Consider the following 14,013-nt stretch of genomic DNA (forward strand, 5'->3'; position numbering starts at 1 on the left):
GTGCAACTTTGTTTTTGCATTTAGTGCTGCAGCTTCTCTTTGGAAGTGTCGCCCTCTCCCTGTCTATTTTCTATTTTCACTCCAAGCAGCAGCGGCAGTTATAGCTTTGTCCAGCAGAGGGCAGTGCTGAACCTTCTTCTTATTTTGCCTCTTTCACTTTCCCAGGGCAAGAAGTGAGGGTAGTGTTACTATACTATAGAATCAGTTATGTTTTGTTTGCTGGAAGCATATTTATCCTTTCAAATGAAAAGGGGCCCATGAAACGCATCCCATTTACCAGTTCCCCCATCATTGCACCAACACTCATTGGGTTGCTGGGAGTTGTATTTCTGTAGCATCAGGAGAAATGGGGAGTCTGATATGCCTGTTACTTTCTTTCTTTCTTTGTGTGTCCCCCATGTAATGGCTGTATTGTTGTGCTTTGCAGACGTGTGCACCAATGGAGACATGCCCGAGGTGGAGATCATTAGCCTCCTGCAGGAGCAATTGCCCCGCTACACCCTGCGGGCCGACACCATGTTTGGTTATGAGCACGACGATTGGCTGCACACTCCCCTCCTGCCCCAGGACCTGCCTCTCCAGCTCACCCCTGAGCAGATAGCAGAGACCCTCAACTACTTCAGTAAGTGCCACAAGAAATTGGCAGGGGCATTATTTAGTCTCACTCTCTACTGGCCCAATAACCAATCTAGGTTTTGGGTTAAGAAATGCTGCTTTTAGACACAGGCTGTCTGTGCCATTGATTTGTAGTTCTGGCTTCTTTATGGAGAGGCAGATTTTCATCAACATTAGGTTCCTTGCAGCCCTCCTGTCATTTTCTTCACTATTTGCTGTATATGTCTTCCCCATGATTTCCGATTTCCGAAGTCGCCTGAAGTTTCCTTGTGAGGCAACTTCGGAAATCCGAAGCGATTCATACGCCATCCCACCAGCAATTCTTATTCTTTCCGGCTGGAAGGAATTTCGGGGAGATTAGTCGCCCACAGTAGAGAAGATTTGTCGCTGGCTTCCACCCTAATGTCCTTATCTGCTCAGCCAGCGCCTGTTTGTGCTTCTTTTCTATTGGTTGTTAATGTTTAACTGGATACTGTATGGGTTTGTGTTTGAGGCCAGTTGGGTTGGTTTTGTGACACCCAATTCCTTATCAGCCCCAGCCAGCGTGGCCTTTAATTTCCCCTGCAGACTTTACACTCCACTCCCTGTAGCTTCACTGAATGTGCAGAACAGTCTTATGTGTTTACTAGAATAGCTGTAAGTAATGGGCCTTATTGGCTGGTGTACACTTTAGATCATAAAGCAGCTCTATGACATTTTACTGAACATTAAAGGGATACTGTCATTCAAAAAGCATCAGTTAATAGTGCAGCTCCAGCAGAATTCTGCACTGAAATCCATTTCCCAAAAGAGCAAACAGATTTTTTAATATTTAATTTTTTAAAATCTGACATGGGGCTCAACATATTGTCAATTTCCCAGCTGTTCCCAGTCATGTGACTTCACTCACTCTTTACTGCTGTACTGCAAGTTAGAGTGATATCACCCCCCTCCCTTTCCCCCCAGCAGCCTAACAACAGAACAATGGGAAAGTAACCAGATAGCAGCTCCCTAACACAAGATAACAGCTGCCCGGTAGATCTAAGAACAACACTCAATAGTAAAATCCAGGTCCCACTGAGACACATTCAGTTACATTGAGTAGGAGAAACAACAGGCTGCCAGAAAGCAGTTCCATCCTAAAGTGCTGGCTCTTTCTGAAATCACATGACCAGGCAAAATGAGCTGAGATGCACCTACACACCAATATTACAACTAAATACATACCTCCCAACATTTTGGAAGTAAAAAGAGGGACAAAAAATTTTTTCACACGTAGCACAGCTACATTTTTTGACCACGCCCTTTTCTGTGGCCACACCCCCTAATTACCATGTTCATTTGGCAGGTTATGCAAGTTTGAAAATATTTCTCCTTATTTAAACAGTTTTTTGGTGTCCCAAAATTGTTACACAGTATCGTATTTGCACCTGTTAGCTGTTCTGGGCTCTCTGCTTAAAGCCAATTAAGTGAGAAACTTTGTTTCTTTTTCTGGCTGTTCAGTGCAGAGAAAATAGGGACTTTCCAGTACAAATGAGGGACTGCGGGTTGAGTTGTCAAAAGAGGGACTGTACCTCCAAAAAAGGGACAGTTGGGAGGTATGTAAATACACTTGCTGCTTCAGGAATGACATTTTATATTGTACAGTGAATTATTTGCAGTGTAAACAATGTCATTTAGAAATAAAAACGACACCATAAAAATCATGAGAGAATCCCTTTTAGGGGGATTTATCAGCTTCCCTGTTACAAGTGCAGGGGCAGCACAATCACACCCTGATCACTTCCATAGGGCAGGCCCCCCTAACACTCCCTAATTTGCCCAACTGAATGGGGCAGAGAAAGCTTTTTAGCACCCATACAAGAATCCTTAAACTTTACAATGTAAGAGCAGAAAGGCCTCACTTACAAAGTGCAGGGAAGGGTGCAAAGAGCAATCCAGTTTTGGACCTGACGGCTGATACAGGAGGTGGCACTTAGATGCACAAGTGCAAAGTGACAGTTTGCAGTTATTTCCCCCCGAGACAAAGGCTGCCTGGGGGGGTCAGTGAGAGGCCCATGTGTCTGACTGTTTGTGGCTGTTGCTCCTGCTCTTATTATTATTATTATTATTATTGTGGCAGTGACAGGGGGTGTTGGGCCGTCGGACTGGATTCCTGAAGGGCAGAGGCTGCAGTGTGTGTGCTGAGCAGCACGTAGGCAATGGGAGCTGACAGTTGGAAGAGGGAGGGACCCGGCACCTGTCGCCCAAAACAAATCCCAGTCTTGGCTCTTAACTCTACAATAGTCATATCCACTTTGTATTGCTACAAGGCAAAATGGCAAGTTCTTTCCACCCAACCCTTGTTCCACTCCTTGTTTTTATGATCTTGTAAGGCCACTGCTTTATTGCTCAGCCTCCTCCCATCCTCATTAACCCTCTCCTTGTGGCTCCCACCCATTATGTGCCGCTGATATAAAGTGCAGTCATCAAAATAATCCCAATAGTGTCAGTGATGGGCATCGTGTTTATTAGGGCAAAGCTCAATCCACATGATCACTATTTATACCTGTTAGCCCATTATTATTCAGTAAAAAGAAATCATATATATATATATATAAAACAGGTTTTATTCAGCCTATTTCCATGAGACCACTGAGTGCTGGAGGCAGATTTGTGAGCAAAGATTGACTTTATTAATCTATTAAATATGTACAGCGCCTAGCATAAGTATTCACCCCCTTTGAATCACAAATTGATTTTACTTGGATTTCATGTCACTGACCTACACAATATAGTCCCAAAAGTGGAAGGTTAACTGTAGGTGGAACCATTGACCCTGAGACATGATAGAAGAATGGAGCCCACCTGTGTGCACTTCAATTGCCCCACTGAGCTCTAAATCAATACACCTGTTTCTGGTAGGAGTTTGTTAGTGAATAAACCACAGGCTCTATGACAACAAGTCCACAGAGTCCACAATAAAGGTCTGGAGAGCACCAGTCAGGATTGGGTTATAAATATCCCAAATGGACATCCCATGGAAGAAAATGAAAGCCATGGAAAGAAAGTATGGAACAAAATGGCATAAGCAGGATTGTGTATAGCAACTGCCTGCAACAAACACTCAGTGAGAGGGTAAGGTGGGCTTTAGTTAGAGAAGCAGCCTGGAGTCCAGTGGGAAGTCTGTAAGAGCTGGAGAGATCCACTGAGTTTGGAGAAACCGTCCATGAGTCAATGTTAACCCAGACACTCCACCAAGCTGGGATTTATGGAGAGCGGTGAGAAATAGGCATTGCTGAAAAACCCATTTGGAGTTTGCCAGAAGGCATGTGGGAGAGGCAGCAAATTGTTTCTCTGGTCTAATGACCATTAATTTGGTCTATAACTCTCTCTTTTTCATTCCCCCCCCCCCCCCCATCCATTGAGTCAGATGAGCAGCCTTAAAATATAGTGGGTGCTGTTGGAACAAGTCCCAAGTGATTCTTCACCTATGGGTGCAGAGCCAAAATCTGGGTCCCCTGTGGATTGGTTCTCAGTCCAAAATCACAATTGAGTGAGCTGCCCCAATCAGCAATAGTCATTATTAGTCATTATAATCTGCAACATGGCGGATTCTCAAGCAATGGCTCCTAGACATGGTTTTGGTGCCATGATACAAAGATTAAGAAACCATGTTCTATGAGCTTTAGCATTAAAGATATAAATGTTAAAATGTTATATTTTAACACTCTACCCACCCTGTTGTTTTCCTGACGTTCCTTAGTGTCCCGTCCTGCTAATGACTTGTGACATCTCCATCCAATCACATGGATCCAACTCCAGGCGTCTCCTCCTGCCCTTACGTATCCTTGGAGGAACCACTCAGTAAACACTCATTTGCCAAAACTTAGGGTCAAGGAATTCACATGGATTTGGCCTATTTTAATTCAAATGGATTCCTCCTCCCCCCTTTCATCACCATTGCTCATGTGAGTTTATCAGATTGACTTGGATCTAATGGAGCCTGGACAAAGGAATTCCCTCCCCCGTCCCAAATGCGTTGCCTCCAAAACTTTGGATAAATCACTCTGGAGAACCGTAGCCGTCAAACAAGTGATTTTTTATTCAGTTGCACTAAATCTCTTGTTTGGTTCTCCAGAGTGATCTATCCTAATTTGTGAAGACAAGGAAGTTTTGCTGGCTCCTAACTCTGTTTGATGAACCTGATACAGTGGGAACGCAAAGAAAGTTTTTACCTACACCTTATTGCCTCCAAAACTTGCAGTTCTACATTGTTGTGCCCCAGAATGCCCTCTGGTCATTATACCTTTCCTCCTTTTCTTTGGTCTCCATCTGTTTTGTAGAGAACCTGAGTATAAGGCCTTGTAGGTACGGACACTATGGACAGTAAGTAATAGTAATAATGCAAGATAATATACAGGGATGGGACACTATGGACAGTAAGTGATAGTAGATAATATACAGGGATGGGACACTATGGACAGTAAGTAATAGTAGATAATATACAGGGATGGAATGGGACACAATACCTCAGATCTACTGGAACAGATTTAAACATTCCCAAAAAACAGTTTAGAATTTTCTGCCAAGGCAGTGATTGAAGAAAGGTTCTAAAATGAACCCTCTAGAGCTGCCCAACGGGTTCCATATTGTGGGGCAGATTGAATGAAATGATGCTAAAGAGGTTAAGGAATCTCTAGAGTCGTCTGGGGGTCATTGGAATCTCTTGAAGGGCCACATTTGACCCTCTGGCCTCCAGTTAGACAGACCTACTGTAGGGAACTGTGGATTCTGGAGCAATCTGTTGGCTATAGGGATGTGTTTATGGATAACAGATCCCATATACATGTGCCTATTGTGGTTGCCTTGTGTGTAGGTTTGTGTCGCATTCGCATCTTAACAATTGTGAACCTTAAAAGAAGAATTCACATTCTTGCTTATTGTTTCATTTTATTGGCTGATAAGGAAGAAATCCTTTACACCTTCAATATCAGCAGCTTGGAGATTATTTTATCTCCGTCTCTTTCGTACAATTCATTTACCCTTTCTTTACTTTGCCTGATGAAGGGAGGTTGTACCCCCAGAAATGCTGATACCGGTGGTGTTATATAATAAAGAAAGGGGGCGCTTCTCCTACTGCACAAAACTGTGTGTGTAGATCCATAAACAAAAGTTGCTGTTGCTGTGGGACCTTGTCGGGTCAATGGAGGAGCAGCACCACGATTGCAGAGTAAGTCAATTACAGGAGTGCGATTTATCTAATACATCACACAAGGGGGGTGCACGTCTTACCGACATGATTCTGTCTTCTCCTGGCAGTGGGAGGGAGAATGAGAATAAATCATTTGCTATATTATTGCTTAGTATTATTTAGCATTTCTATTTGTGGTGCATTTGTGTGTGTGTTTCACTTGTGTCCATTCTCTGTGCCGGAGGCAACAAAATAAGAAGAAAGGGTTCCCGGGTGCTTCCCAGTGCACAATAAAGTACAGGCTAAAGTACAGGCTATTTTGTCTCTGACACCTGTTCCTATAGAAATAGACTGAGGAACTTGCAGAGCAAACAGCTAGCACTTCATTCCAACAGCTGCCAAAACACTCGCTGGAAACAGCAGATCCAGTGCAATTCTCTATATTGTCAGTGTGTGTGTGAGCCCAGGGTTGTGACTCAGTACATAATGTATATAACATGTGCGTATAACCAGCGTGTGTGTATAAATATATATATATATATATATATAATCTACAGTCTGGTCATTTCCCTATGGGACCAGACTGTAAATTATATCCTTATAATACACAAAATAAATTTGTTTATTATAATAAATAAAGTACCCCCTCTTGTAAATTATAAGGATATTAGAAGTTACCTCGGAGATCCATGACCTGTATAAAAACACTCAACCTTCGGCCTCGTACTTTTATATGGTCATGAAACTCCTCGGTAACTAATAATATCCTTATATTTTACAAGAGGAGGGGCTACTTTATTCACTATATAAACGGTGCGTTCTGATGTCAGAACACACCGTTTATAACAGGGGCCCCACACCACTGAATTTGACGCAGCGCGTTCGATTTTGACGCTGGGCATCCGAATTTGATGTTGCGCGTCCGGAATTTGACGCCGGCGACCAGAATTTAACGCCGGGGACCAGAATTTCGACTCCAACCCCCCCACAAAATGTAGATTATAATGCATAATGTACCCCCCACTAGAAATTTATAAAGAAATCAGAAGTCGGAGTTATGTGACCTGTATAAAAGCTTCTATATGGTCATAACTCCTCAGTGACTTATAATATCTTTGTAAATTACAGTAGGGGGTACAGTATCCACTATATATAGATCATTAGAGAGGGTTTAGCTACTGATATACGTCTCCTTCATGTACACCAGGTATTTGCAGCCAAGGTGGCACTGAAAGGGTTAAATGGAGCTGTAACTGATATGTTCAGGTATGGGGGGGACGTGTTATCCAGAATGCTTATGACCTGGGGTTTACCGAATAACGGATCTTTCTGTAGTTTAGATTTAAGTCTACTAGAAAATCATATAAACATGAAATAAAGCCAATAGGCTGGTTTTGCCTCCAATAAGGATTAATTATATCTTAGTTGGGATCAAGTATAAGGTACAGGTATGGGACCTGTTATCCAGAATGTTCGAGACCTAGGTCTTTCTGGGCTACTAATCGTTCCATAATTTGGATCTTCATATCTTAAGTCTACTAGAAAATCATATAAACATTAAAGGGATACTGTCATGGGAAAAAAAAATTTTTTCAAAATGAATCAGTTAATAGTGCTGCTCCAGCAGAATTCTGCACTGAAATCCATTTCTCAAAAGAGCAAACAGATTTTTTTATATTCAATTTTGAAATCTGACATGGGGCTAGACATATTGTCAATTTACCAGCTGCCCCCAGTCATGTGACTTGTGCCTGCACTTTAGGAGAGAAATGCTTTCTGGCAGGCTGCTGTTTTTCCTTCTCAATGTAACTGAATGTGTCTCAGTGGGACCTGGATTTTACTATTGAGTGTTGTTCTTAGATCTACCAGGCAGCTGTTATCTTGTGTTAGGGAGCGATTATCTGGTTACCTTCCCATTGTTCTTTTGTTTGGCTACTGGGGAGAAAAGGGAGGGGGTGATATCAGTCCAACTTGCAGTACAGCAGTAAAGAGTGATTGAAGTTTATCAGAGCACAAGTCACATGACTGGGGGCAGCTGGGAAATGGATAATATGTCTAGCCCCATGTCAGATTTCAAAATTGAATATAAAAAAATCTGTTTGCTCTTTTGAGAAATGGATTTCAGTGTAGAATTATGCTAGAGCAGCACTATTAACTGATTCATTTTGAAATTTTTTTTTTTTCCCATGACAGTATCCCTTTAAATAAAGCCAATAGGCTGGTTTTGCCTCCAATAAGGATTAATTATATCATAGTTGGGATCAAGTACAAGGTACAGGTATGGGACCTGTTATTCAGAATGCTTTTATGGATAACAAATCTTTCTGTAATTTGGATCTTCGTACCTTCAATCTACTAGAAAGTGATATAAACATGAAATAAAGTCTTGTTCTGCTTCCAATAAGGATTAATTATATCTTAGTTGGGATCAAGTACAAGGTACTGGTATGGGACCTGTTATCCAGAATGCTCAGGACCTGTGGCTTTTCAGATAATGGATCCATAATTCGGATCTTCATACCTTAAGTTTACTAGAAAATCATATAAACATGAAATAAAGCCAATAGGCTGGTTTTGCCTCCAATAAGGATTAATTATATCTTAGTTGGGATCAAGTACAAGCGACTGTTTTATTGTTACACAGAAAAAGGGAATCATTTCAATAATTGGATTATCTATGGGAGGTGGGCATTCTGTAATTTGGAGCATTCTGGATAACAGGTTTCTGGATAATGGATTCCTGAGTGAGTGAGTGAGTGTAGTGAGTATGTGTTTTTGCACTTTTGCCTTTCTTCCTTGTTTTTATCGCACTGATAAGAGCAGCTAGAAGTGATAATAACTAGCGTGGAACATTCCATTGGCTGGGAATGCAGGGGGTGGGGGATCTGTATAATCTCCATTCCCATTCATCTCTGCCTATGGGACCACCCAAAACACAGGAGAGGGGGTGGTGGTTTTAGCATGTGAAAAGGCCGTTCCTTGCACTTCGGGGGGGGGGGGGGTTTTGTTATTCTTTTTCCAGCTCAGTCTCCTCCCCATAAGGGGACTGCCCCGCAGCCAGGTGTGTGTACTTGCAGTGACAATAACACACGGCTTGTTATTGTGGTAGAGCAGGCAGGACAGATATAGTCACAGCCCATGCTCACACTCCCTGCACAACTCCCAGCAGCTCTCTATGGTCTGATGTCTACAGGTTGCCCATTGCATGATATGAGTGGCCCTCCAGCCGGGGCCTGCCTGCTCCTGGGGTCTCACCTGCCCAACTGCATCTTGCCCAGGGTCCATATACCCCACTGAGAGCTGCTGCTGCCTGAGTTACAGTGGGAGAAGCTGGGAAGCCATGGAGTTCTGGAACAGCCCCTCGATTTATGAGGATAAACGTAATGGGAACCTCATATTTGAAATTGACCCAGACACAGTGGCAGATCACCTGGAGGAAGGTAATATAGACCCATGTACAATAATTACTCAGCAAGTCCAGTTGTTCTTTTTATTACTTATATGACATATACCATGACCTTCATAGTCATTGACCCATGTTATTTGTTAGAAATTGGGGTGGTTATTGCTGGGGCACTCGCTGTATTGTGCTCATCCCTCTAGGGGACCCTCTGGGTATTCCGGGGTCAGTGGACCCTGTTGTGATGTTTTTAGGTCACGTTGAACTGCTTTCTCTCTGCTTCATACTAATAATAATGATGATGATGATATATAAACTAACTGGGCAGCACCACATCTCACTCTAATGTCCTAACCTGGATAATTGGCTCTTGCAGCAAGAGAAATGCCTTGTTTTGTGCTGTTTATTGGCCTAATCACCAAAAGTGAACACTCGGAGGGACCCCACAGGCTGACACTCATCTACTTCATTCATTTATGGCACATGGAAGAGGCTCCCGGGGGGAGGACAAATGTAAAGGGGGAGCTGAAAGCAGATTTGGAGGAATGTATCTGTTGCCTCATGGGGAAAGAGAAGATTTGGTTTCTAGACTTGACTTGAATTTCTCTAATCAAAAACTTTATTTTGCTTGGGGCAATGCCAGTGAATAAGAAGGTTCTGCACCAAACAGGCTCTAGAAAGGTTTGTGCCAAGGGTCTGTTGTTATTAATATTAGTATTATTTATACACATCATATACTGTACATTAGCTCACGCTCTAAAGGTCCCCATAGACGCAAAGTTTCTTCTTTGTTGAACGACCGATTTCAGTGAAATCCGACCAATCCGTCAAATTATCGCAAAGTTAGTGGGATTCGAACGATTGTACATCTTACGACTTTATCGGTCCCAGTGCAATCTATGAATGTTTGCAGGGCCAAGCAGGCAGCTATCCTTCCTGGCAATATCGCATGAAATGGTCTTTTTAGTTGATGGACACATCGTAAATTTAAACAATCATTTCGAGATAATCGTGGTCTAAAAGATCTATTAAAAATCTTCAGATGTATGGGCAGCTTTAAGCTCCCCGGCACGCACCCAATTCAAGGGAGAACAGAGTTTAATCAGCATAAACGTCAGGTTATTTATCCTTGTTAATCGGAGCGTGTGCATTCTCCCTTCATTGGCTTTGCATTGCCTGGGGCAGGATTCCAGATGCTTCTGCCCTATAGGTTCAAAAAGGGACAGCCTGAGTACATGTCTTTTATTTAGAGCTGTCTCTTTTACAGTCACACTCCTGCCCAGCAAAACCATTACAGTAACACACTTGTTTGCAAAAGCCTTTGTATGTTACTGGGAATAGGCCTTATTTATATGCACCGGGCAGTGTATGCAGGGCTGGAGTTCACTGTGTGATCACAAGACATTTACATATATTCTCAGCTATGGCTCACAATGGGTTTCAGGAGTCTCTTCCTGGTGAAAGCCCAAAATTAGAATGCCTGAAACTAAGCCCTCGATGCTGCCTATGGGTACCTTTTCTTTTGATAACAGCAGAACCTCTGTTGGTTAAAAAACATACACAGGCTATTGACCCCCAGGTCGCAGGGTACAGTACAATCCTGCAATTTGCTGATTTTTCAACCAGCCCCCAGGTTTTGTGCATAAACACGTGGCTTTTGCAATCAGCAAAGAAAGGGGCTCTTTACTGAGAATTGTCTGCAAGGAGGGAGTATATATCAGTCTCATGTATCTGTTTGGGTTTCCTCTGTTTTCCTCCCACACCCCACATGCAGCTTGGATGATGGAAATAATCCGTGTGTGTGTTTGTGTTGTGAAATTCAACATTCCCTGGGAAATGCAGACATTCCTGTGGAAGATGAATAAAAAGTAATAAATAAATGAATAAATGATGGCACTTGCACCAGCAAGACAAGTGGCCGCTCAGGGACCACCAAGACCACCAGTAGCAGCGGATCAATGAGGATGAACTGACAGCTGGGCTTCTGGGGATTCACTTTGCCTTTAATTCGGCAAATTCGCTCTAAAAACTTGATAAACATTGAGGGGCTGGTTTACTAAAAAACGCCGACTTGCAACTTTATAACTAGTCTTTACTCTTCCGAGCTGCATCAGACCCACTTCCTTGTGACTTGTTTGGCCAAATATTCCTCCTTTTCTCAAGTTCTGGAGACACTTCATTCATGGGACGAGTTCCTTGGCGGCACCTGTTTTTTTGCCTCATTGCTCAAGGTCAAGCTCGTCTGTGCAATGTAAAGCTCACAGCCCTTAAATCCCAATTATTACCAATTAGTGTCTCGTTTGTGCGACATAAAACATCCTCTTCGAAGCTCTTTGAAGTCTGAAAGCGGCACAATCACGTGTTTCCCAATAAGTGGAACATTCTCAGTGTGTGGGTTAAACACAATAAGTTTGGTAGAACTATAGCAACAGTAAAAGTGTTTCTATATAGTCGACTCTTTACAGTTGGTTCGATATACACTTTATATATATATATATATATATATATATATATATATATATATATATATATATATATATATATACACATTAGGTGCAACATTCTATGCAGACCGGGTATGTATTCGGCAGGCAGGGAAGGAGTTAATACAATTGAGTGCAATGGATTTGGGCTTTCCACCCATTAGGGATTTGAAATTCTTTCGAAATCATTTGCTTGTTTTAATGATAATTATAAGGGTGGATATAATTGGAGCCTGTGTTTTTTTCTTACTGCCAAGTACTTTATTCCTAGAAACCCCTCCTTCAGCTGCTGCATTGTGCAAACCATTGTGCAAACCATTGTGAAAACCATCGTGCACACCATTGTGCACACCATCGTGCAAACCATCGTGCAAACCATCGTGCAAACCATCGTGCAAACCATTGTGCAAACCATCGTGCAAACCATCGTGCAAACCATTGTGAAAACCATCGTGCACACCATTGTGCAAACCATCGTGCAAACCATCGTGCAAACCATCATGTAAACCATCGTGCAAACCATCGTGCAAACCATTGTGCACAAGCCACCTCCTGTTATTGGTTAATTTGATGTCATTAATCAGCCACTGCTAACTAGTACTTCCATTAATCACAACCATCTTTGTTTTTCAGTCCTGTGTTCTGAGCGCGTGGGCCGAGTGACCAAGACCTACAGGGACATCGAGGCCGTCACAAGTTTGCTTGAAGAGGTTTGTGGTCCTTGTCTGTGGCCAAATATCAAAGCTTGATAAGTCTCCCTCTGTTTGAGGTTTGAAGACTCATTGTTGGTTTGCAATTGGTTGTAGAAAGAGAGAGACCTGGAGTTGGCCGCTCGGATTGGCCAGTCGCTGCTCAAGCAGAACCGAGAACTGACGGAGAGGAATCTGATCCTGGAGGAACAGCTGGAGGCTTCTAAAGAGGAGGTAAGGAGATTTGGGAGCTTAAGCTCTTTAGTGCCATATCCCTGCAGATCATCTGAGGACTATTATATAGAACATTAAGCCCAAAGCAGCCTGGTATATTACATTTTGCACGAGTATATAGTCTGTATGTTTACACCATGTCCTGCACAATGCAAGTGCTCTATGATACATATCCCGAGGCAACTAAAAGGTCATGAGGGTGATAACCATCGAGCCCTTGTTATTTAGCTCTCACAAATACCCAGAGTGGATCATTATCTCCCTGACATGGGGTTAGTTGACAGTTTTGCTTTGGGCAAGGTCTCACATACAACCAGTGCTTATCACTTCCTATTCTGCTCAGTGGCAGGTGATTGTCACCAATAGATAAATACCCCAGTTTGGAAAGGGCTGCAGGGAGTTATCCCATCTAGTCCCTAGATTTTCTTTGTTCTGCCTCCGTTTGAGCTTTACGTTCCTTTTCGTGCAGGCCAGTCAGCTCCGTCATGAGATGTCAATGCGCGAGGACCTTCTTCACTTGTATATCAGTAACAGCGAGAGCGATCCTGGATCTGCCGTCTCCACCCCGTGAGTATCTCCGTGTATCTATGGGATGGGTGCCCTCTGATAGACACATATGGCAATAAGGTCTACTTAAGTTTCACCTTGGTGGCTAGAGGGACATGAGACTTCAGCAGAAAGAGAAAATCACAAATTTCCCGGCCCAGTCTATTGAAACCCATAGATAGTAACAGCCACTGCCCATATCTTTAAAGGGATTCTGTCATGGTTTTTATTTACTCAAAAATATAAAATGTCATTCCTGAAGCAGCAAGTGTATTTAGTTGTAATATTGGTGTGTAGGTGCATCTCAGCTCATTTTGCCTGGTCATGTGATTTCAGAAAGAGCCAGCACTTTAGGATGGAACTGCTTTCTGGCAGCCTGTTGTTTCTCCTACTCAATGTAACTGAATGTGTCTCAGTGGGACCTGGATTTTACTATTGAGTGCTCTTTTGAGAAACAGATTTTAGAATTCTGCTGGAGCAGCACTATTAACTGCTGCATATCTCTTTAAAGCTGTGCCATACCCAGGCTTTTTGCATCTCCACATTCCCCCCACGTACGTTTATCAGAGATCTAATGGTTGTAAAATGTATGTATGGAAGACTGTGAGCTGATTGAGGTGCTCAAGGGCAGGTGTAGGGTTAGTACTGCTTGTTCCTAGTTATACTGTCGTTCTGCATGTTCCATCTCAATGAGTCTGTGCCCTCTGGCAGGTTGCGTCGGAACGAATCCTCCTTTTGCCTTCAGCACAACATCCAGCTGGATTCCCTTCAGCAAAAACTCAAGAATCTGGAAGATGAGAATCAACAGATGCGCTTCGAGGTAAGAAAGAGAAGCCAGTTATAATAACATATAATATATACAGTATGTATATATATATATACACAGTAGCTCAC

General features: G+C 42.7%; 1 protein-coding gene across 6 annotated transcripts in view; it reads left to right on the forward strand.

The window, feature by feature from the left end:
* hap1.S (huntingtin-associated protein 1 S homeolog) overlaps window positions 1–14,013 on the forward strand; it is a 31,404-nt gene that overhangs the window by 10,702 nt on the left and 6,689 nt on the right. For 5 of the 6 annotated variants that reach the window (XR_005964761.1, XM_018237943.2, XM_041578980.1 and 2 more), the window contains exons 3-7: window positions 428–622; window positions 12,284–12,360; window positions 12,457–12,573; window positions 13,043–13,140; window positions 13,831–13,939. Coding sequence is in view for 5 of the 6 variants with exons in the window: in XM_018237943.2 (XP_018093432.1) it covers window positions 428–622; window positions 12,284–12,360; window positions 12,457–12,573; window positions 13,043–13,140; window positions 13,831–13,939 (596 nt within the window). In the remaining variant the exon portion in view is untranslated. Of the gene's footprint in view, window positions 1–427; window positions 623–8,829; window positions 9,208–12,283; window positions 12,361–12,456; window positions 12,574–13,042; window positions 13,141–13,830; window positions 13,940–14,013 lie in introns of those variants that run through there. The other variant, XM_018237946.2, reaches the window with a different exon arrangement.

The sequence above is a fragment of the Xenopus laevis genome, chromosome 9_10S (genome assembly GCF_017654675.1).
Source record: "Xenopus laevis strain J_2021 chromosome 9_10S, Xenopus_laevis_v10.1, whole genome shotgun sequence".
Classification (NCBI taxonomy): Eukaryota; Metazoa; Chordata; class Amphibia; order Anura; family Pipidae; genus Xenopus; species Xenopus laevis.